Source organism: Clytia hemisphaerica, unplaced genomic scaffold (assembly GCF_902728285.1).
Source record: "Clytia hemisphaerica strain Z4C2 unplaced genomic scaffold, Clytia hemisphaerica genome assembly, whole genome shotgun sequence".
NCBI classification, from domain to species: domain Eukaryota; kingdom Metazoa; phylum Cnidaria; class Hydrozoa; order Leptothecata; family Clytiidae; genus Clytia; species Clytia hemisphaerica.
The window spans coordinates 1,089,886-1,115,899 of record NW_027104530.1 but is presented as its reverse complement, the minus strand read 5'-3'; the positions used below and the strand labels follow the sequence as shown (position 1 = coordinate 1,115,899).

The following is a 26,014-nucleotide window of genomic DNA, read 5'->3' as shown; positions in this document are numbered from 1 at the left end:
ACAAAAATGGCATTTTATGCTTGAGACGTATGTACTAAATTTTAAATCTAGTCTGAATTAGGATCCCAACCTAAGAATGCTGTAAGAATATTTTAGGATTATTTTCCCAAAAAAGTTAAGAATATCCATGATGAAATGGATTTACACCATTCTTATAAAATAAACGTGTAATAATTTTCCTCATTCAAAACAAATTAATATAACGGCAAAATTCTTGAATTTTCGATGCTAATTCTATATCTCAATCGCAGAAGTAATAGGCACGTAGAGCATGTAGGAGGTTTAAAGGATGCACGTGGAAAGAGTAAGTGCTTCTTGTTAACATCCTTGTTTTGACTTTTGACTTTGGTGGATATCCTCATATAGTGGATGTTATAGAGAGAATCTACAACAAACAAAAGGTTATTATTTCGATTGGAGCTCAAGGACGGTGGAAAAATTTGAATTGGCGAGAGATACAATAAACTTTATCTAAATCAAACTCACGCAGGAAATTCTGGGGTGTGCTAGGGTCAGAGAATGCTATATGCTAACCGACCTCCGAAAACCGAACCTTAAAGGGACGGAATTTTCCTGAAGACCAGAAACGAGTAAGAAATCTAATTTCATTAAAATTAAAAAGACAAATTATACACACTTCTTTTATAAGAATAGTGTACTTTGGCTGAGGGTGAGCATTATTCTTATTTTTCTATTGTTCTAAACGTATCGTTCTAACTATGAAATCTCACCCTGATATTCTTATAGAAGTGTAAAATTTATCTTTGGCGGTTTTTGTTAGTCTTAGATATTAGGACCGGCGCTTTAGATTTGAGCTCAAGAAGAAAGATTCTTTACATAGTTTATGGGTAAAATGACGCAATTTGATGATTTGTTGAAACGTAAACGAAACAGTCCTTTATCACAAAATTGACAGATAATCAAATTCCCATAATGCAATTCCCGTCACAACTTATTTGAATTATGATGATACTTTAGATATTCGTGAAAATATAGGCTTAGCATTGCAGGATAGCACAGATATTTTTGGCTTGTGTCTTCTTGGATGGAGAAACTTTTAACATGGTAGGTAATCTAAAGGACCTCAAGTGTGATCGTGACAAGAAAAGGGTTCAGGTCGGACTGAAAAAATAGAACAAGTGTTTTTAACTTGGTGTAAAAGAACTTTAAAATCTCCTGATTTCAGCTGATATGATTATTTTTCACAAAAAGTGACTACAGTTACAACATTACAGCTTATAGAATCACCTTATAGTCGAAAAACCCTCCTTTTGCTGTTTTTCACTTCAATAGGACCATCTTCTAACTAAAAGCTGTAATTTTTTGGTGAGACAATTTTATGTGAAGATTATAATCAAGTAGAAGTAGTAACCAATTTTGCGAAGATAGAAAAAATGCTTAAAATTATTCAAATGCTTAACATTGGATAGTAATTACATATCAAGATAGAAGGAAATGTGGTCGAAAATGAAAAGCTAAAACACTTCACCTCAGTGCTTTTCATTTTTGACCACATTTCCTCCTCCGTGTTATTTTTTCACTGTCGGAGGCTTTCTATGCGCTTTTTACAGCTCGTTATTTTGATACGTTTTTTATGAGAACAATATTCTTAAAGACCCAGAGCTTTAATTTTGGTCAATAGCTAAGAACGAAATATAAAAGAACCCTAGCTTCATCGGTCAGAAACGAGTTAAAAATGCTTAATCTAAGCCCATTTTTAAAGTAAGGAATAATAATAACCCTGGAATTACTGAGAGCAAGAACAGCAAGTCTCAGTCAAAACTTATTCGTTGACGTTCTTATAAAGAAGCGTGATTATCAAAATATGCTTGGTTAGAAATTATGATATATGACAAGCACAAAATGACAGAAGGGGGTATCTAAATTATCTAAACACATACTCTTATTATCCAGCAATCAAATAAGCTATTCTAATGCTGTTCTATATGTCTAATTCAATGTTTTAATAGGTTTGAAACAATAGAGAGGATTAATTTGTTTTTTGATGATTGAGAAGGAATTTTTGGTGATCTTATAATGCCAGAACGAAAGAAAGGACGGACAGAAGAGACACATCTGGTCTTATCAAATATGATTCGCAAAGCATCCCATGATTTAGATGTGTAAGTTATTTTTGATAGATTCAAACCTTTACAAATCTAGGCGTCAAGGACGTATAGAGCTACAGTCAAACCTCTACAAATCTAGGCGTCTAGGACGTATAGAGCTACAGTCAAACCTCTACACAAATCTAGGACTATAGAGCTACAGTCAAACCTCTACACAAATCTAGGCGTCTAGGACTATAGAGCTACAGTCAAACCTCTACACAAATCTAGGCGTCTAGGACGTATAGAGCTACAGTCAAACCTCTACACAAATCTAGGCGTCTAGGACTATAGAGCTACAGTCAAACCTCTACACAATCTAGGTCTAGGACGTATAGAGCTGCAGTCAAACCTCTACACAAATCTAGGCGTCTAGGACGTATAGAGCTACAGTCAAACCTCTACACAAATCTAGGACGTCTAGAGCTACAGCCAAACCTCACACAAATCTAGGCGTCTAGGACGTATAGAGCTACAGTCAAACCTCTACACAAATCTAGGATGTATATAGCTACAGTCAAACCTCTACAAATCTAGGCGTCTAGGACGTATAGAGCTACAGTCAAACCTCTACACAAATCTAGGCGTCTAGGACGTATAGAGTTACAGTCAAACCTCTACACAAATCTAGGCATCTAGGACGTATAGAGCTACAGTCAAACCTCTACAAATCTAGGCGTCTAGGACGTATAGAGCTACAGTCAAACCTCTACAAATCTAGGCGTCTAGGACGTATAGAGCTACAGTCAAACCTCTACACAAATCTAGGCGTCTAGGACGTATAGAGCTACAGTCAAACCTCTACACAAATCTAGGCGTCTAGGACGTATAGAGCTACAGTCAAACCTCTACACAAATCTAGGCGTCTAGGACGTATAGAGCGACAGCCAAACCTCTACAAATCTAGGCGTCTAGGACGTATAGAGCGACAGCCAAACCTCTACAAATCTAGGACGTATAAAGCTACAGTAAAATCTCTACGAATCTAGGCGTTAGGTACCTGTAGACGTTTGCAAATCAGGTTGTCTGGTCTAATTTGTTTATGAGCTCTAACAAAACACTCTTTTGTGCGTGTTCGATTTATGGTTCGACTTATGAGAACTCCACTGTGTCTTTTATTGCAGCTGTTTTTCATTAACCATACCCTGACATTACCTCAGGTTCCAAACAAAGAATCTCTCAATTTTTTGGACTCAGATTAGTCTAATCCAATTAATTCTCTGATACACAAAACGTTCAAAAATATCTTATCAAAATTTCAAGATTTTTGGGGATCGGAATTAAAAAAAGTTTGATATGAAGGTTGAACTTTTTGACGTGCTTTATGCACCACATCCTTTGTCCTGCTTTAGTAGATCTAATCTGACCTCGCTTTCAAAATCGCCAACAGTTAGTAAATTTGCACATAATCTTCAAAAATTGGGAAAGTAAACACGGGTCTCTGAACCTATCAAGACGGAAAGATTCATATTTAAATATTTCCTTTCCAGAAGGAAAAAATCTCAAAACTTAATAAGCGGGGGGTTGGAATAAAAATGTCCTGGGTTGCAAATTTTTTAAAAGGAGGCTAATACAGCAGAATTGGGACAAAAAAGGGAACTTTCAAAATCCGTAATCCGTAGGTTTGAACCTTCGTCATCTTAGGAATAATCCTGCAAATACTAGCAATTACATAAACGAATTTTGAAATTCTTGGGGACTTGTGTTGCTTGATGTTATCTGAGATAAAGCACTTTGAAATCTTTTGAGGACATCAATTATTATTTTAACATTTGTAAAGGAAATATTTATCCGCATCTTTGCGGCTCTTGTTTACTTTAAAAGGAAAGGTTTAATTTCCATTGAATCTCTTAGTCTTTATTTTAACCGGCGCATTAGCTGAAAATTATTGACAAATAAACGGAATATAAGCGGTATGTGCGAGAGAAAAAAGGAAAACGCTTAATGTAGTTAAACCTTTTAAAACGTTCATGAAACTATTAATATAAAAGATAAGGCAAGAGACAAATGTTAATATTTCCTGGGTACATATGACTCCTTTACTGTCCATTAGATATGATCGGAACCATTTGAAAACCTTTTTAAAACGTACAAGACCAACACACATAGGGCAAATAGGAATAGGAATAGGGCAAGAGTCAGATGTTAATATTTCCTTGGGATGTGAACTCCTTTCCTGCAGTAGATATGACGATCATTTTTAAGTTATTAGGTCAATCTTCAGATCAAAAGATAAATTTAATGGAGAAATGCCTATACCTCTGTCTCAGTGTACTTAGGCAAAAATGGTTGCTGGGTATGTGCGGACGGTAAGGATCGGTTGAGCCAATGGCAATGGAAAATCAACTGTTTTAATGGGTGGGATAACTAGCGGGGATTTTAAGTTTATTTATAACTCGAAAATCCGGTGCAAACGAAAACGAGCATCCATTATTTGTGGCAGGAACAAAATAATTTTTTGTATTGCTATAGAGTGATTTGACCAAACTCTTTAATTTTGACATATAATTAATCCCTAACAACTTCTTGATCGCAAAAGTCAAAAATATTATTAATGAGCTCTCCTTCACTCCACGCCTAGCACTGCAGGGGTTGATTGTGTGTGTTGAAATTTCAAGTGGGCAACAAAAAGCTATCAATAAGTTATTCTTTGACGTTCAATGGTGTGAGGACGGCTATGGTACTGAATATAGAATTTATTAGAAAGTTATAAATTTTGAAACAATGTGTAACTCCTAGAGTCTCTATTTTTTGCACAAGAACCTGCAAGAACGTATAGTTTGAATTTTTTTTCTTAGAAACACTTAGTTTATTGATTATGACTTTAAGTTAAAAGTCAAAAATTGACGAAGACCAGAAAATTTGATTTTGAAATACTGAGATTCGGGAATTCGCCGAAATTATGTTTGAGTTTTCTGTCAATTTTCTTATTAAGATCAGTAATCTCATTTAATTTTATGATAATAAAAATCTCTACAGAAGACTTAACTTTCGGCAAAACGGTGGTAAACCCTAAAACAAACTGGCAATTTGAGGTTCAAGTATATCTTAAGATATTCAACGAAAGCAAAAATCTTATTTAAAGGACATTTGAGCTTGAAAATTTTACAGAAAAGTTACTGAGGCTCAGGGAGAATTTATTCGTTCTTATAAAAGATGTGGTAAACCAATGCTCACACATGAATACCAGAAAAGAAAACAGAGGAAAAAATTGAAAAGAAATCAATTAAATATAGACAAATTCCCAATAGTTTGAATATTGAATAACTAAACATGAAAAATTTAAGCTGAATCAGCAGATTTTGAATGAACAAACCACTCGTCAAAATATTTAAAAATATTCAAATCTAGGAGAGTTAAATATTTCGAGAAAAAGAAACTGGGAAACTCTTTCGAAGCTTAGTAATATGAGAATATACTTGCAATTTAGTTTGAAAAACATATCTCGAATGACCAATCACATCTATTTGCTGCATTATCTGGTCTTGTTGACTGAAAGTTGAGGCTTAGAGCTGTTTTTTTTTTGGACCGTGAATACTTTAAAATACCATCACATTACATTACTATACAATAAAGCAAATAAATTGGAGTGATTTAACATTTAACAAGAAAGGAGCAAAATTAGTAGCTTTGTTATCGAAAATAATGTTTCAATCAAACGCTAAGCGGAATTTTGGACATTATGATTTTTACGGTACTAAATCAACCAATAAAGTCAAATCTAACAAACGCCCTCTACCAAGGGCGCAACCTTATGATGATGAATATTTGGAACGACCTTTACGTCTTCCAAATTTACCGACAATCAACGAGAGACGTAGAGTGGATATTATAAGAGAATACACAAGATACCAACAAATGCCACAATGGGATTTTTCTGTCCCTCCACAAGTTAAAGATTATATGGTTAACAATTCAAAGAAAAGGTATAGCACTAAAATTATTGATGAAAACACTTTCCAGAATCTCTCAAATACTCCTTTTTTTTAAATCTACTTTCTATATTAAAATCCTAAAATGTTAAACTTTTGGATTTAAGTTTCATCTACAATCATGGTCGTAATATTTGAGAAAAAAGGGAAATCCACCGGGAAGTTTTGAAACCACAATCGATTTGTAAGTGCTCTAAAGTAGGTTCGATGAGGATCCAAAAGTTCAAAAATAGTCCAATAAGGCTCAGAATATAGCCTGGAAGTCTGCCAACCCCTCCCAAATTGTTAAAGAGATAGCCCAAAATATATCGACTTTCTCGCTAGAACTTTAAATCTTGAAAAACGTTAAAATAACCGGAATTCTCATTCTATTTCGACCATGATTGTAGACTGGAGTCGTTTATAATCCATGTATAATATAGTAATATTGGTGTAGTTAAGTAATAATAAAATAGTTGTAACATGATAATATCAGTTTGGCCCTTCAATTAGATTTCTCTTGTTTTTCTTATGTCTGAATTAGTTGTCTAGCACTCTAGAAAAAGTTTGAACATGGTTTGAGAGTTAAGTAAAGGTATACGATTTAATGCATTCCCAACTGACACACAACGTTGTTTCAACGTTTATCTAACGTTCACAACGTCCATATAACGTTAGATTAACGTTGAAACAATGGGTTTAGATTACTTTCATAAGCAAGAGACTTCGTCAGCTCCAGACCACAATAAACTTTTCTAATCTGGGAAAACGGGTTTTTTTAAACCTGGTTTGCATCATTATTGGAAAAAAAGGTTTTGTTGGTGATTGATCTTATGGTAACGGATGATCTCTTTATGCGTTAAGTCACGATTGTCTTCTTAATCTTACAATTTGGTGATTTGAAAACGTTTATTTATATTACACCTGGCATATGAAAGTACAGACATTTGAGTTATTGAAGTTCGAGTTAGGAGACATTTTAGTTATAGAGGTTCGAGTTAGGAGACATTTGAGTTATAGAGGTTCAAGTTAGGAGACATTCGAGTTATAGAGGTTCGAGTTAGGAAACATTTGAGTTATAGAGGTTCGAGTTAGGAGACATTTGAGTTATAGAGGTTCGAGTTAGGAGACATTTGAGTTATAGAGGTTCGAGTTAGGAAACATTTGAGTTATAGAGGTTCGAGTTAGGAGACATTTGAGTTATAGAGGTCGAGTTAGGAAACATTTGATTATAGAGGTTCGAGTTAGGAGACATTTGAGTTATTCGAGTTATTGAGTTATAGAGGTTCGAGTTAGGAGACATCTGTGTTATAGAGGTTCGAGTTAGGAGACATTTGAGTTATAGATGTTCGAGTTAAAGAGACTCCACTGTAAAGCTTCAATTAATGGTACCTGATAATCTCTGGCTTGATGTCCCTATGAAGAATTATACTTTTACATGTGATAGACAATTCTCGATGCTTAAAACGTAGACATGGTACTTAAAGTCCTTGAGACACTAACAGTGATGGTTCTATAAGAAGATATTGAGGATCCATGTTTGTTATAGAAAGATTATAGCGGATACTTATTACACTATTAATCGCAAGATAAAATCTAGATTGAAAAATTATTTTCAAAAGCAAAGTAGAAAATAAAATAAAGGGGAGGTTTTCGAAAAGATTATCCCTGGGACGTGTCATCATCAGAAATCTAAATAATCATTTTTAAAAGTTTATCAAAATATGTTGATCTAAAAAAAGTAAAATGGTAGAAGAACAAGCGTTCGTTTTCCTGACGTTTTTTCTATAAGAACATTCAAAATTTTTGAAGCCTTTGGATGTTCTTAACTTTTTGAGTTTTGAGCATCAAATGTTCTTATTTTCATCGTTTTGTGAGTATTTTGGCCCATTTTCTTAAGAAACTGGATGTTTTAGGGTCTGCAAAGCCTTAAAATGTTCTTAACTTGTTCTTAATATTTGGCCATCAAAGCTTTATGTTATATAGTTTATAATAAAGAACTTAGTTTACTTTTACAAGAGATAAATGGTAGTAGTATTTGAGCCGTACCAGGTTTGACGCTAGGTGCTCTAAAGGCATTCTAGGGTTTGGTTCACATTCTATCAAAAAACGTATTCCCACGTATATATTCTTATAATTCTTATGTAAGCAATAAATGCTGGTACAAATAAAGTCATTATTGATTTCATAAACATTGATTAAGAAAACAAAAAGTCAAACCTATTAATTCTAATTAACTTTTGTTTCGCTATGATACAAATTAAAGAGAGAAAAAACCTGCTTAAGCTCCATGCAAAGGATAGCTTGCGAATAAAACAACATATTTCAAGCTGAGGAGTGCTGTGTTTTTAAATTAATTGCACCGCTTGTAATCTTTAGATCAATATTTACCTAATGGTAGGGAAACTGAAAATAAAGTCTTTCAAAAGTAGAAATTTTTGTTATATATACTTTAAACTTAAAACAGACGATTGATGGCATTTGCTTTTTTATCGGATATCTTTGTAAAAGATATATTTGATGTTTTTTTGTGAGATATATAGAGGTATTTTAGTCTAAAGCAGCACTCTACATTCTAAAAAGATATCCATTAAATGTCTTTCTGAGGACATTATGTATGGTAGTGGTATTCGGAGCAATAGGTATATTAAATGTATTTGAATTATTTTAACTATTGAAACACCCCTGTCTCACAGTCCTCAGTGGGGATAAATTGGGGATTTCTATCGAAATGCAAATGGGGATATAAATTCCAGTGGGATAGTTTTTGAGTGCAGTTTTTAAAAGTTGATTTTCGGATGGGGATGAGATCAATTTCCCATTGAGGCTGAAATTCCCGGGTATTTTCCTACCGGGGACGAAATTTTTGCCAAATTTTCCAGTGGGGCTGGGGTCCAGCAGGTCTGTGACACCCCTGTGTGTATTGAACTTATAACAGACAGGAGGTTTATCCAGACATACAAATTACACCCCTGTCTCAGTTACTCGGTGAGGATTCTTTAGCTAGCCAATGATGATGATGATGGTGATGAAGAATCTCATATTTTTTAATAAATAGGGATTTTAAGTATACTTGAAGATAGGAACAAAAGGGAATATCTTTTAAGTTGAGGATAAAGAAATCGACCTAAAGCGAGTTGGTTCACACAGATCTATAACTATATGCATATAGAAGACAAATCGATTCTTACCAAATCTTTTATCTCTATGTTTCTTCCAAAAGATGCAGGTCATATTGTGGGTAATAAAGAGTTTTTAAGAGAAAACATCATCCTATCATCTTTACCGATGATGCCAGAGGGGGGTCTCTCGAAAGGAAACCAAACGTAAAACCTCCAATATCACTTATATATTATTGGGTATTTAGTATATTTGGTTACATCTACATTATCACAATCTGAAGTATCACTAAATTGGTGAACTCAAACTTATTTAAAACTAGTACAGTGGGTGAAAAGTCATTTCACCCACTGGTGCGACCGCCCTGAAAATTTGATTAAACTCATTTTGACTTTTATAATTATCTTTCCACCTGTCTGTTTGATTTTTGAGATTAAAAATTTGCAAACTAAGTAAAGTTGCTTAAAATACCAAGATCAAGAATCTCACATTTTGTTAACTTAAGTCAATTAATTACTCAATAGTTCGGCAACACGTTTTTATTAGAATAGCTTCCTCCAGATTATTAGAAAGGCGAGTTGGCGAGATTTTAATAAAAATAAGCCCAATGTAATATGTTTTATTTGCTAATATTGAATAGTACACTAACTGCCATCGCCTAATTTTAAAAACCCCTTGTAAGAACTAATTACCGAAAGGTAATCTGACTTCAATCAAGAGTTATTGATTTGATTCTTATAAAGTAGATGCTTATAAGAAAAATAAATATGCTCATCTTTTTCGCCATCCTTTGTTTACTTTGTAAGAACTAAATACAGAAAGGTAATCTGCCTTCAATCAAGAGTTATTGATTTGATTCCTATAAATTAGATGCTTATAAGAAAAATAAATATGCTCATATTTTTCGCCATCCTTTGTTTACTTTGTAAGAACTAATTACCGAAAGGTAAATTGCCTTCAATCAAGAGTTATTGATTTGATTCTTATAAAGTAGATGCTTATAAGAAAAAAAAATATGCTCATCTTTTTCGCCATCCTTTGTTTACTTTATAATAACTAATTACCGAAAGGTAAATTGCCTTTAATCTAGAGTTTTTGATTTGATTCTTATAAAGTAGATGCTTATAAGAAAAATAAATATGCCCATCTTTTTCGCCATCCTTTGTTTACTATATAAGAACTAATTAACGAAAGGTAAATTGTTTTCAATCAAAAGTAATTAAATACCCGAGAGTATTACACGTTAAAAACTATTGAGTGACTTGCAAAAGTTCTTTCCCGCGTTTTATTAAATTTGGTCACGCGGTTAATATATTACGGAGGAAATCGAAATTGTTATTATCTCCTCAGTATTGCACTCATATGCGACAATTGGCCTAACGATTTCGTGGGACCGCCTTCAGGGCGGTCGATAAAATATACATCCCTGTCTCAAAGGGAAAAATCAAAATATATTAGCCGCATTTTTTTTCACCGTTCAACATATCCCTGTCTCAAAGAACTTTCCAGCAGTAGGAATGAAAATTTCTGTCGATATGACATTATGGTTTCGGACTGCATTTCTTTTCATTGAATTTCAAATGGGATTGAAATAAAAACCACTTTCCCATAGAGGAACTTTGGCCAAATTTCCCACTTAGGCTTGGTTTCCAAGGGGTCTTTGACACTCAAACTTCGTTTCTCTTTTTCAGCCTTATGGGTATACTAATCGAAGATGGTCGGAAAGTAAGTACAGCAAGTCATCAAGAAGACGGATCAGCGCGTCAACGTAAACATGGAAAAACATTACGTCATCCGTTAGACATGGTCAATTTCAATAAACAAAACCAAGAAGGTGGAGAACCATCGAGACGAAGTAGCTCAACGATGGAGAGATATCGATTACAAGAAAATATGAAAGACCACAAGCGAAGTGGAAGTAGTCTTAGTTTGCTACCGTTAAAAAGAACTGGTAAGTTTGAGCTCTTGTTTATTTTGAAATCTTTCAAAGCTCGTTCAATGTTCGATAAGTGATTTTACAGTGAAGTCTCATTAACTGGAACCTCTAAAACTCCAAAGTTTGAACGATGTTTGGATTATATACTGTAAATGAAGAACTATATATTGATGGATCAAAAAGCTCACTAAAGACCACCGCTAAAAAAATTAAGAGTTTTAAGTAAGTGAGAAAGTAATTCTGAAACCGCAGTCAGAGGCGACCCGAAGGCTCCTCTTTCGATAGCTAATTACCCGAAGGTAGGGGGCGCCACTCTTTATCCATAGATTTCTCTACTCTACGAGTTTTAACGAGTTGAGTTTACTGATTCAGAAAAGATCTGAGCTTTGGTACATTCCTAAATTAAGATGAGTGATAAGAAAAAAGTACGATGTTACAATTCCATGTGAAATTTTAGTAAAAAGAATTCTTCGATATTCTCTAGACCTTATGTGAGATGAAGTGTCAAGTATTTAGCCATCCTGAAAGGAAAGAAAAAGTGGACTTAAAAGTTCCGTATATGATGCAAACAGCACTGGTTTTTCCCATTAAAGATCGTAGCTTATGCTTCCTCATTTTGTAGTTCATCTTTTTTATAAGAACAAACTGTAAAAGAACATAAGGCTTCGATGACAAATATATTAAGAACAGACTATATAAGAACACAAGGCATTGATGACAAAAATATTAAGAACGAGTTAAGAACATTATGAGGTTTCACAGGCTCTAAAACATCTAATTTCTTAGAAAATCGCATAAAAATGCTCAAAAAATGATGAAAATACAGACATTTAAGAACATTTTAAGGCATAGAACTCAAAAAGTCACCTTAAGAATATCCAAAGACTTCAAAAGGTTTTGGATGTCTTATAAAAAAACAGGTACTATTCACTGTTTCCCTTTAAAAAAAACTTCAAACGAAGTGTTGGTACTTCATCGACACCTTTATGTTTCACTTCCCAACTAATGAAACTAAGAGCAAAAAGAAACATAGTTCGAAGGAAATATCGTTTTTGTTGACGGATTTTGGGTTCCTATGAAATCTTATACTTAATCAACACTTTTACATGGTTTTATAAGAAAAAATTATATAAAAACATATGTAGAAGGTTAAGCGATGCTTATGAGATGCTATAATAACATAAAGTTTCAATGGCAAAAATTTCAAGGACTAATTAACAAATTGAAAATTCCAAAACACACGGTTTCTTAGAAAAATGGATAAAAATAGTCACGGTGAAAATAAGAACATGTTAAGAACATTTTTAGGCTTAAAATTTAAGAAATCAAGAACATCGAAATGCTTCAAAAAATTTTTTAGATGTTCTTATAAAACAAACGTGTATAATTTAAAAGATACATAATAAGGAACCTTAACTTTGCTCTGAGCCTGGAGTTCCTTATTCTTACAGAGAATTTCAGCCTCAAATTTCCTTATCGAGTTCCTTATTTACATAGCTGCTAAGTTTGGATTCGCAAAAATTGGATTCCTTAAAACTTGTTTTCTTATTCTCAGCCTGAGCAGTTCCTTAACAATTCCTTATTTTCAGCCTCGAGTTCCTTATAAACGTGTTCCTTATTAAAAAAAACGTGTAACGAACTTTTGAAACTATGGACATGTCATCCGCATTCCATTGTAACGCCTATATGACGTCATAGTGATAACGCCTCTCCAGAGAAGGCGTCGCGTGACAAAACGGATTTCTACCTGAGAAAAAAAGCATTCTGGGTGCCAAAAAGATGTTACGCAACAAGTCAGGGGGCACAGAAAATGGTTTCCACACCCTACCTTTGTGATACTTAAATAAACTTAAGAAAATGAGTTGTAAAATTAACGTTTTGTAGGGCCCCTTTTGAAGTACTGAAAGAGGACGAAATATCGTAAAAAACAGAGCTAATTTTACTTTTTTATTTCTCGTCGTGATACCTGAACTTTATTTTACAATGAAAAGGTATATCACATTAAAATTAACTAAATCGCACTCTTCACCTAAAGCTCCTTCTGTAATCAGGACTATCATAAATAGGTCAAGTCTGTCAGAGAAATGATCATCAGTAATATCTTTTTTTATAAGAATATACTTTATAAGAATATTTATAATGAAATTGGCCAAAAACTTAAGAATATGGTAACAACACCATCATCATGGAATTTGACAACCACTGAACCTATTAATGTCAATTTTCGCAATAGCAATAGCAATGCTATAAGGTTCAACAAAAAATGCCAAATTTTTGCTTGGGGTATTTATTACATGCTAGATTTTGGCTGAGATTGGATCCAATCCTCAGAATACCGTAAGAATATTTCACGATGATTTTTACCGAAAAATTATGAATACTGATGATAAATTGAAAAAACACTAATTCTTATAAAAAAAGGCGTGTACTATCTTTTTGAGAAAGATTCCCACTTACCGGACTAAATTTCCACTGACTTATTTCTGGTATAGCCCGCCTGTAAAGGCACAGAAAACCTTGTGTTAAATTAGGAGGCTGTATAACTTTCCGAAGCTCATATTTCAACTACCCGGAATTCTTAAATTTTCCCGCTAAAGTGGCAACGTGTTAGAAAGAAAGAAGGCTTTCCGTGTTGTTAGCTCATTATTCAAACGTAGTAGAAACCATATGAAAATTTGAGTTATTATTTCCGTAACACAAACAGCCATAAAGCTAACGGAAAAGATGTTCTTTTGTTGAGCAATCTACACCATCTGGTGTGAGCAATTTTCTCTTAAGTAATGATGCTATCGAAGATTGATGTCAGATGATGGGTATTTAACAAGATGGTCATGTCAAATGGTGTTTTTAATGTTTGGGTTGTTCTTTGACTGATGTTCTCTAAAATCATTAGTTACTTTTGCAATTGATTCTAGTCAAGCAAGGAGAAAAAAATGTCCTTGCTTTGTTGGGTGTATATCAGTTTTGAATTATGATTCTAAACATTATTATTCTGGATAGATTAGCTCTGGTATAGATACAGTGACAGTCAAAATACAATCTTCATTGGGTCTTTGTTAGTTCCAGGTTTATATTATTGTTGTATACCTTGAAACAATCATAACCTATCAAGAAGATTGGATTGTTGAGTTATAATGAATATTCTTTGACTTGAATGTAGTATTGAGAAGTTAATCTTTGGGATTAGGTAGCACGTTCACAGTGTACAGGAATCAGAAGCTCAAAAGATTATTTTGAAAAGAAATATTAATCGACTAAATGTAGATGGAATCATGAGAACTTTGTTTGTTTACATTAGAAAATATAGTGGTTTAGATGACGCAACATGGTTTCATAACATCAAATGAACTGTTTTAGAGATATTCTCAGGATCTCGCAGTATCCTAACATCGCTCGAAGCTTAACATCTCCGGGTCACACTGACTGTCTCATAGAAAGCCAAGATGAAAATAGTTACAACTTTCCACAAAAATAGAACCTACTCTTTTCGAACAGGTTGGAACGTAAACAAGGAGAACAATAGGTTATTGTCAGTACACTGATGACCATGGTAATGGTTATTAAGACAAGAAAATAGCTTTTTGGATTAGTTCTACTTAAAATAGATGATGGCTTGGTTGCTCCGGCGGTGTTGACACTGTTTCGACAAAAACAAAAATCAAGCAAATCAATTCAAAAAAAACTTGAAAAAGTTGAATACATGGTCCAATCTCAAAGGCTAATTCGATTGCTGGCAAAACAAGACAAAGGAGAACGGATTAAGAGTAAGCGAGTCAAAAACTTCTCAGACAAGGATTTAGATGGTCTTTTACATGAATAAAACCAGTTGCTACATGTTTTCGTTATGACTATTTGATCCTGTTGCCTTATTCGTTTTCCCACTTCAAAATAATGTGTTATTTCATGTAACAGTCGGTCAGTCTTTGTGTACACAAGAGCTTACTTAAAGTACAAAAACTGTTGAACATTTTTTTGAAAATTTGTAGGACCATCAGATCTGATCTGATGAATCATAATTCTCGATATGGTTAGTTAGTCGTTCGTTTGGTTGGTTGGTTGATCTGTTGTATTAGATTTTTAGGTCTATCAGATTAATATATATGACAGTCTGAATTATGGATGGTACTTGTTGATTTGTTGGGTACGAAAGTTCTAACTATGGGTAAAAGATATACAGTAGGAGAAAACTTTTTAGAAAACAAAGGAAGTGAAAAAGGCATTTTTTTATTGTTGAAAGTTGTTGCCACGATTTTGTGACTTTTACTATCAAATCATACATGTTTGGTTGTTGAAATACACGTTATTTGCGCCTCTTCGACGCAAGTAGCCATTCAAATAGTATTTATTTGAAATTTTTTGAGTTTGGTTTTGAAATATTTCGCGGATGAGGCCCTTCCAAATTTCGCGGTTGACACCCCAGTCCGCGAAATCCGCGAAATTTAATCCCCGCGAAAGTTTATCCCATTAAAGTATACCATCAGGATTGTTTTCCATTGATATAGAAAGTTATTCAAACAGGGTAGAAAGCAACAAGATGATTATATTCAGAGAAGGAAGGATTTCATAACAACCCAAAATAATGGTGACAAATAGCCTTAATTGATTCTCTAATTAAATATTTCGCATTTCAGTATGTGGTAACACACAGGGCTTCCTGTAGCCTGTTAAATAAATGAGTTTTGATACCTACCTATAATTCTACAACAAATTTTCTTTCTTTTATGTGTGAATACTTTAGTTGACAAAAATACTGAAAATATACTTGAAATCTATATGTGGATGGTTTGTGTATTTAGTTCAAACGAATTGAAATATTGATAAATGTCCGCTGTTTATTGATTAGAAGTTATTGGCTATTGATTGATTGATTGATTGATTGATTGATTGATTGATTGATTGATTGATTGATTGATTGATTGATTGATTGGCTTAAAAACGTAATAATGCCATTGGATCGAGTTTTAAGTTTCAGTAAGTATTCATTATGTCAAATTCTTTGAGGTCAAGCCCACAACATTTTTCTCGTTAATTGTCGAGCCGAACATTGACCGGCAGCCTGGGGGCTTTCTTTCTTAAATGAATGACTTCAAAGACAAAGAGTGATCAGTAAGATCAGACATCTAAGCACTTACTTTCTAAGAAAAATTTTATAAGAACACAAAGCTGGTTATTTTCTTTAAGAAAAGGTAAGAAGAATTTAAGAACAATTTAATGTGTAAATTGAAAAAAGTACGATGACATGAAGAAAAGCAGCATAATGTACTGTATTTTTCAAGTTAAATACTGCAAACTAATTCTTCAATTCAGTTTTCCATGCTCAACTTTGTTCAGACTGGATTTGAGGATTACTAGTTAGGAATAGCATAGTTTAATAGTTCGTTGGGGGTACTCATTTTTTTATAAGAAACCAGGTTGGTAAGGTTCTGGGGCTCAAATTATCCGGTTTTTTCATTATCCCGCAAAGTAAAAGCTTTTTAGATACCATGGCAAGCGATAGCCCTTAACCCAATAAGCATAAATATGGTATAATATCAGGGATGGTTAAAGCAGGTTTATCAGAAAATGAACTAGGATGTTAAGCAACCCTAGACCTGACCCGAAAATTTGAGTTGCTTATAAAAAAATGTACAGGTCATTTTTAGCCGTTTTTTTCACCATCTATCTCGTCAAGTTAAAGCTTTCTAGATCTAAGTATGGCAAACAATAGCCATAAATATGGTATAATATTAGGGATGGTCAAAGCAAGTTTTTCAGCAAATGAGCTAGAATGCTTAGCAACCCCAGCCCTGACCCAAACATTTGCTTATAAAAAATGTGTGCTGGAAAGCTTGCCTGAAACCATGCATGTAAACCTAAAGATGAAAAATCGAAATGAAAATTCGCTCGCTCTTTCGTAACGAACTACAGTATTCCTATTTTAAATTATTTTCTTTAGAACCCAACCGTGCCTTAGAGAGAAGCGAAATATCAACAAAAAAGATGAAAATTATCTTCAACCCATAAAAAAGAAAAAAACAAGCTGGGATTTCATTGGGCGAAAATATATATTTTATAAATTCAAATGGGGTGTTTTAAAATTTTTAGCAGTGTGAACCAAATTAATTCAAAAATTATAGCTGGAAAAACAACTCCGTGGACGACTTGAGGCAGAGCTATTAGAAGTTCTCATAAAGTGACGAGCTTGAGGGCATGGTTAGGTGCTGAAAATACCACTAAAAGACACTGGAGAAGGAATTATAAGACTATTTGTGCACGGAGATTTCAAAGTCGGAAAACTTTCTTTAATTATATTCAAACTTTGACCGGCTATCATTAAAAACACGTTAGCTTTTGAATTATTGCGACTAGGTATTTCCTACCATTATGGATTGGCCGTCGTCAAGGAAAACATTAGAAACGATGGAAAAACGAATGAATATTAAGAGAAGGCATAGCTATACAGGTAAAGTCTGTTTTAGATAAATTTGAAGTAGATTTATTTTGAAACATTGCATTTCCCCTTAGCTTACCTTTCCAACGCGCAACATTTTTTGAAAATATGAAAATTTCCAGCTTATTTTTTTACATCCAAAAGTTCAAACTAGCATAAAATATTGTAACTTGGGAGTTAGACAATGGTTTTGGTACCATTAATTAGAAAGGTATTTTAGGTATTTTAGGTATTTTAATCCCCTTTTAAAAGCATTCTAAGCGTTTATACCCTTTTAATTAAAGTGGTCAGGAGTTATAGTCTGGGGAGTCTGGGACTCGATATTGGCGAACGTTTCTCAGGTTTGAAGGGTTAAAAGACAAATAGATGAAATTAAAAATACAATACCTCGCTCGAAAGATAATTTGAGTGAATGAATTTGAAAGATTTTTGATTTTTAAGAAAAGGAAAGAAAAAAAAAAAAGATAGTCATGTTTGAATTATCAAATCGAGACAAAATCAGCGTGGGAAAATTGGCATCTAGCTTAGCTGAATAGTTAAATTCACATCTCATATTCTATTTGATAATAAGACAATTATGAAAGAGACTCTGTAACCATATGGGTTATAAGTAATCATACTAGACCCATTAGCATGTTTGATAATTAATTAGTAGGCTCTAATTGAATTTTAAAAGAGCTTATTTTTCTCGTCACGCCACACTCGCAGTTGTTGATAAACATACGAAGTCTAGGATGCCTATCTACAAATTGTAGATTTTATTGAACAGTTTTAAGTGTGTGAGTGTCAAAATATATTTTTGTAAGTTGACAAATCTTATTTGTTTGTCCTTGGGATACATAAAGCCATATTCATCCACTCGAAAAAATTCTAATCATTTCCGAATCAGCTTGAGAAGTTTTGAAACCTCAATTTCTATATTTTCTAATAACCAGTGGGTAATGAATTGATCAAATTTTGCTATTTCCGAAAGGGCTTAAGGGTCAAGACACCAAAATATAGCTCCTAAAAATCTACTTCCGAATCAACTTTAAAAAATCCAAAACCTCTTAGTGAATCATTCTTGACCATAGTGACAACTGCTTAACCATTAATAAAAGGGTAACGTCTCGAAATTGGATGAAAATTTCGTCACTTGCCTAAAAATCTTGTCTGTCACTTTTCCCCGATTAGGATTCTTTATTTATCTTTAAGCCTTCACACCTTCACTTTTATAAGCAAACCCAATTTTCTTCGGCTCAGGGCTGGAGTTGCTAAGGATTTTTCAGATTTCAGCCAAAAAGTTGCCTATGCATTTTGAGCCAAAAATTCCTAGTATCTTAAAAATTTTTGGGTTTTTATCTCATTTTATGTCCAAAGTACTTCAAATTTGGTATCTAAATACCATCGGTACCAAATAATGCCAACAATGCCTCTTTTTTAGGAATTTTCGGTTGCTTACCCGGCTCATGCTCAGGTTCAGGACTAGGTCGTTATGGCCAAACTGCTTAGTTTTTAGGCCATTCTCAAGGCTGGACCCTTAGCAACTCGATTGCTTGTGTTAAACTAAAAATAAATTTTCGACAATCCTTTACACTTTAGTCTTTACCACAGTATGTCAAATAAATATCTTGAAACTGTCTTAAATTTTGTTTACTCAAGTTTGAGCTGTCTCAACAATATTGCAAATTTACAATTTCCGAGTCACTTAAAAACACTTATAAGGCTCTTGAGCCTAAAATCTTAACCACAGACTTGCAGAAAAATACATTAGATTGCGGGATTTTCCATTTATTTAGACACTCATCGAAAAGAATATTTCCGGAGTAGTTTAAGGAGATATAACAAAACTTGCACGAAAATAAGCTATAATACATGGTATTCATGACGTAATGTTTTCTACGGAAGTACCCCGGTTTTAGCCAGTAGTGGCAAAGTTAAAATAGACAAAAGTTGTATAAAATTTGCCATTGTTGCCAAAAACCGGGGTCTTTCCGTAGAAAACATTACGTCATGAATTTATTATGAATAGGGTTTGGGTTATGCAAACCCTGGGTTATGGGTGAAGCCTGTTAAAAAATCGATTCTCTCAAAAGACAAATAAAATATAAGACCTCAAAAAATTTGTTTGGAACATTTTAGCGACAGATAAACAAAAATTAAATCCACGCGTTATTTTCGTAAAACACATTTTAAACACTATTTCGACGTTTAAGAGGCGTGATGGCTGAAATTAAATCCACGTGAGAGATTTCAGAAAATACAGGTTCGCAAAAATATGATCCAGAAAATTTCTCTAAATTTAATTTGATTAAATTAATCAACTTTGATTGGTACAAGGTACTGGACTCAACATTACCAGGAATAAATGATCTCAAATATCTAAAGTTATTTCATACAAATACATCTTTTCTACCATAGCCGCAAATTCCCGCACGGGCATTTTTTTGTCCGTTTTACCACCCTAAAACCGTCACAGTCTCATACATATATCTATAGACAATAGAAAAAGGTGTAAAAAAAGGATTGGGTCTAGTTTAGGGGGATGATTAAATAATAAAGTGGCACGCGCCTGACCGCGCGACTACGGTCGAAAAGGTATATACAGATAGAGGCTTTTTAACTTTGTGACGTTGATAGGTCACCAATAAGGTTTAACACTGGACTAAGTTACACATGTCCCATCAAAAAGATCTTTATCATTATAAAACATGTCATCATTAGAAAAAATTTCAAAACTTTGAACTTATGTCAAAACTGTCGAAGTTTTATTTCCTTCAATGCACGCAGATAAAATCTTAGTTTCATTAAGGAGTAAGATAGGAGGAAAAATCTTAAATCTAATTGTTGTTGAAATTGAATCAAGTTGATTAACCCCCAACGGTTTGCGTGAGTGCGTGAATGGGCCTTTTCACTTGCGTGAATACGTGAATTGGAAAGCTTTGCGTGAATTGCGAAAAAACATTGCATTTGCATGAATGCACGAATTTGGAAAAAAACTGCACGATTGCGTGAATTGAAGGTTCGCTGGGGGGCCTCATTAAGCTAGATCTTTAAAAAGATCAAATCTAGATGATTGAAATGCATAGTTTTAAACCAAGTGTTGCAAGGTTGCATGACAAATATTTATCGCTTCTAATCATTAACCGCAAGAGGAGGACCAAAACGAACTATTTTTTGCAAAAATTGCTTAAATTTGAGAAGGTCAAATTTTCAATAAAGTTTTGTGAATCCTTGCTGGGAATGTGGCAAAGTCCTACGAAATGTAATAAGAGCACAAGGCTTGGTATAATATCTAGAAGACCACACATGGTCCTCAACAGATAACACCACAATGAAACTCTGAATCAAATGTTTTTCTTTTACATGACCAAGTCCTTAATATCACTTCCTGGTCAAAAACAGCAATAAGGAAATCGAAAAATAAAACTTTCTTACAAAGGTTGCTTGCAACGACGCTGACTTCAATTTAAAATCGTTATCAGGCCCGGCGGAAGCAGGGAGACTGGGGAGACTTCAGCCTCCACACTTTTGTGCAAATGAGATTTTTTTCTCTTAAATTCCTAGCGAATTTATCTCATTTTCAGTCTTCAGCCTCCCCACTTTTTATGATTGTTCTGCTGGGCCTGTCTATGATTATAAAGTTGATTGATTACAGTATCATGAGAGAGCCAAATCAATATAAATCATTGGAAATTATTGTACGTACCACAATCATAAATCTAAAGTACACCCCTGTGTCAGACCTGTTGGGACCCCGCTTCACTTGAAAATCTAGTTAAAAATGCGTCCCCAATGGGAAATATGCCTCTGGGTAACAGGGTTTTTAAAATCAAAAGGCCTTTCTGGCAAGGTCTAAGAAAAAAGGAAGCTTATTCATCATTATCATTAGTCTCATATTCGACAATATTACCACACCTTCTTAATATTCAGACACCTTAAAAAGGATATATGGTTTTTTACGTTAATTGGTCTATCGCAACAATGAGTAACTGTTGAATCTTTTAAGAAAAATAATGTGTTACTTTCAAGTAAAACACTTCAAATTCAACTTTAGAGTAATCAAACAAGCCGTGATAAAAATGTTCATGTAAGACATTAAAAACACGAAAATGAAATTTTAGAATGCGTTGCAAAGCGATCAGAACTGAAAATATTTCGAAGTTGCCGAGTGATTTACGAATTTTTTCATAATAATGGAGAAAACAATAAAAAAAAAGAAAAAAATAGACTTTACACGTTTCTTTTATTTAAGAACAAACTATTTAAGAAAATAAGGCTTCCATTGCTAAAATGTTAAGAACAAGCTAAGAACATTTTATGGCTTTGCAGACAAAAAACTTTAAAATAAGAATATATTAAGAACATCCCAAGGCTTCAAATATTTTGGATGTTCTTATATAAAAAAATAGACTATCATGAACAAATTGACTCAAGTACTTTGCGGTGTAATCAGACGTCAGGATAAATAGCTTTTTTCTTTTCTTTTCGAGATGCCTTGACAATGAAGATAAGACCTTCTACAGTATGATAAGACAGTAAGAGCATTACTGAAATACACTCGAGGAACAAGTATTATTAAATCATTTTTTTGGCATCAGTGCAGATGAAAGCTTTATAATTGTTTTTAAAACATTTATTATCATATTGCCATGAAATTTGTTACACTAGGCAAGCTCAGTTATTATAAGTAGTATTCAAGACTAACTGGAGACAAAAGAATTTAAAAATTTGAGCTTGAAATATTTCATAAACGTTTTTGGTATTGTATTACAAGTTAATATTGGATGACACTAAAATAAGGAGACTCACTGTATAATAAATTTTATTTCGTTTGCGATTTTCTGAGGCACTGTACAGTAACATTGTTTTTGCTGCAATTCCGCAATGTTCTCAAGGAAAACCAAGGACAGAGAAAGCAAGAGTAAGCAAGAATATTTTTTTATCACAAACTCAAACTTACAGTATCTGACATGTTTGGGAGCTCCTTCAGATTGAAGTGTTCTTTTAGAAGAAACACTAAACAAATGTTGAGATTTGAATCAACTTGATCTAAATTTTAGCTTACTTTAATAATTGTATACCTTGATCTGCCTAGCTGCTAGGGTTCAATGCTTGCTCTATTGAGTACGAAAGATGCATCCTGTTGCTATTTATGTTGCCTATAATAAAAGTTTGCTTCTACTAAGCCTTTATAACTATCCAAAATGTCTTGCAAAAATTGGGGGAATTTAAAAAAAAATTTATTTACTTTTTCAAGTATTCCACCAGATGACCCATCCGTATGCGTTGTAGTTAGGGGGTCGAAGAAAGCGTAATGTCTATCTTATACGTTTATCATATAAAAACATCCAAAATTTTTTAAACCTCTTCAATTTTGAGTTTTAAACCTAAAAATGTTCTTAACATGTTCTTATTTTCATAATTTTTAGAGTATATTTTTCCATTTTCCTAAGAAATTGGGTGATGTAGATTCTGCAAAGGATTAAAAAATTATGTTTTTAACTTGTTCTTATAAAGTTTATTCTTATAAAAAACGTGTATTTCTCTTTCTCTCTACAGGATCCGTAACAAGTTCAATCGTATCACGAAAATCCAGTGCCAAGAGTGTCGGAAGTAATCGAAGTAAAGGCACCAGTCGATCTTTTACAACCACTCGTAGTTACACTACCAACCGTAGCAATGGAACTGTTACATCCCAAAGCAGCTACATCAAGAAAAATTCCGGAAATTTTGACGGTAGTAATGATCGCTCTCGCCGAAAATCATCGTTGCAACGAAAATCATCGGCTTCGAGCCGTAGAGAACAACTCATAGCAGATTTTTATCGAGATTTGGAAGAACTAGACGAGGAACGAAGTTGTTCCGACTCTTCCGATGATGAAAATGATAGCCGCGGAAACGGAAGTCGGAATCGAAATAAAAAGAAATTAAAGAAAGGACGAATAGAAGTAGAAGAAGTCAAAAGTCATCAACGTGTCCAAGAATATTTGATGAAACTCGAACATACAGAACCCCCGGAAATTTTTGAGGAGGACGAGGGAATTCGTTCGGATATGTCAGACGGTAGATTAGGCTCGTCTTATAATAGTAACTACAGTAACGATATCCCTATGGAAACTAATAAAAATGATAACAATAATGGCGGACGTAAAAGTGAACCGAGATACATAAAACGACCGAACCCTCCCGATAATATGATCGCTGATTTGGAAGATTCACCGAGAACGCACCGACTTAAAGTTCGGGACGAATACCGAAAATCGCGAAACGACAAACAAGACTCTAATAAATATGACGTCAATAAAAATAACGTCGGAAAGAAAACTCGTTCTGCAAATTACACGCCTCGAGTGTTACCCCAACATCCAAAAGAAATCGAACTGATTGATAAAAATTTACGTGAAAGTTTTAATAATAAACGAAAACCGAGTAATAACGACTATAAACGAGTTTCGGTTCACGAAGACTTATATATGAACGATAGTGGTAGCGAATCATCCTGTTCAACAGATTCGGCACACGGTTCAACTCACTCCATCTCTACCGTTAGTTCCATCTCAGTAGCACAGAAACACCAAAACAAACAAATTCATCAGTTAAGTTTTAAAACAACGGTACCCAAAAATTTTATACCAGGACAACAACAAAAACATATACTGGACTCACAACGTAAAAAGACAAATCGAAAACCGAAAAAAGTTTCATTTTGTTTCAGAGGTATTCCTTTCAGAGTTTACAATAATACACCGAGAACTCATAGGGCGTTAGCTCACGCAGGGTGTATTGCCCTCATTATTCCCGCCCCTGGTAATCACAAATGTAGACATTAACTTTTCGCTATACACGTCTTTTTTTTTAAAGAAACTAGTTTTACCAAGCAGCCTCAATGTTTCTTAAGAAATCGGCCTTTTGAGCTTTAAATGTTTCTTACATGTTTCTAAACTTTTTGACATAATTAGCCTTGGAAGGTTCTTATAAAAAAACGAATTAAAAAATGTTATTTTCTCATTCTCAGCCTCAGCATGTTTCTTAGATATTTCTTAGTTTTTAGGCATTCTGAGCCTCATGTTTCTTAAAAGTGTGTTTCTTAAAAAAAAAAAGACGTGTAGAAGAGTATTGTTTAAATCATATGATGTTGCAATGTTGAACCAAAGAACATGGGCTTCCTAGCTCGGACATTATATTTGTACTGGACTGGTTTAAATTATTCAAAATAGTATTTTTTTTAAGTTTTGTGAATCTTAATTAAAACGCACTTTTAGTTCTGTTCAATAAAAAAACTTCTTTTTTTAAGAAAATGAAGACACAAAAATGACCTAAAAAGAGTCCTACTATTGCCTTCTTCAAAAAGAGTTTTCTCTAGAGTTCAGGCCTAGAATACACGCATACTAGTAAGAACAATTTTGTAAGAATAAGAGGCTGAATTTTAGCTGAGACCTAAAGAACAAATAAAGCCTAATTTTGGATGATTTAAAATTTCAAATCTTTGATAAATAAACTTAGAATTTTAAGGGCGTTCAAGCAGGTTCAAGTTCTTTTATCTGAAGATTTTGAAAATAATAATGATAAATTTATATCTTAACGAGAGATGACAGAAAGCTTTAAAACATAATATCTTTGATAAGGTCCTTCATAAAGGCCTCATCATAATTGATTACTATGAAAGATGACTAATATGTAAAATCGGCTTGTTTTTAGAAATCTACCTTAAATGCTTTTTTTATAAGAACAATTTTATAAGAATGTTAGCTATGTTAGCGGATATCAACACACATTGGGCATCATTATGCGCAAGGTTGTTGATATAGCTATCAGCTCCTTGGAGAAATTAGATCTGGGATTTAGTAGTATTTGGGAGCTCATAGAATAAAGACATAAGAAAACCGTACACACAAATTGTTAGATTTATCGCACCCCCAGAACAACACTTGGCTCACAAGGCTCACAAGGAACTTGAGGCTTGTGCAGTAGTGTAGTGGTTATCAATCTTGACTGCCGTCAAGGAAGTCGGGGTTCGATTCCCACTCGGTGCTGTGATTCACTTGACAAGTAAATGTACCTTCCCATTGCCATGTGAGGATATTGGGTAGACAGAAACTCAAAAAGCCTGTCGGTGACTCTACCAATACCTAGGTATCGATTCCACAATACATCAAGGTGAGAATGCGCGCTGGCCTTGTTCCCTGGTGGTTAACGCCGGATTAACGCACCTTGATTCAAAAACTGTATGTCATTGTCATGGAAGCTGGTAGGCAGTATAAACTACAGCGTAAGACGGTTCTAACGAGACGACTCCTAAACCTCTCAATACAGAACAGAGCATCCTTTGTAAGGAGAAGCCAGTCATCATCAATAATAATTTTCGAAAATAAATAGGAGACGTTTATTAGTTTCCGTAAGTCGAACCATATTTTGTTTCTTTTATGCGTTCGGATTAGAGAAATTAGAACATCAACCAACCTTAATCATAACTTATATAACTGAGCATACGAATTGCACAATACTTGATAGATCTTATCGGAGTTTT

The 26,014-nt window shown here is 33.9% G+C and overlaps 2 protein-coding genes across 4 annotated transcripts in view; one reads left to right on the top strand and one right to left on the bottom strand.

Annotated features, from left to right (window-relative positions):
• LOC136822264 (uncharacterized) overlaps positions 1–26,014 on the bottom strand; it is a 43,361-nt gene that overhangs the window by 3,266 nt on the left and 14,081 nt on the right. The window lies entirely within an intron of this gene.
• LOC136822322 (micronuclear linker histone polyprotein-like) lies at positions 1,917–24,794 on the top strand. Of its 3 annotated transcripts, none has more exons than XM_067078563.1 (3): positions 1,917–2,123; positions 10,831–11,090; positions 23,047–24,794. In XM_067078563.1, exons 1-3 carry the CDS (start codon positions 2,038–2,040, stop codon positions 24,315–24,317), a joined length of 1,617 nt encoding a protein of 538 aa, XP_066934664.1. In that variant the 5' UTR covers positions 1,917–2,037; the 3' UTR covers positions 24,318–24,794. The 3 variants fall into 3 exon arrangements, with proteins under 3 accessions (XP_066934664.1, XP_066934663.1, XP_066934665.1); XM_067078562.1 differs by lacking the exon at positions 1,917–2,123 and adding an exon at positions 5,466–6,034; XM_067078564.1 differs by lacking the exon at positions 1,917–2,123 and adding an exon at positions 8,578–8,661.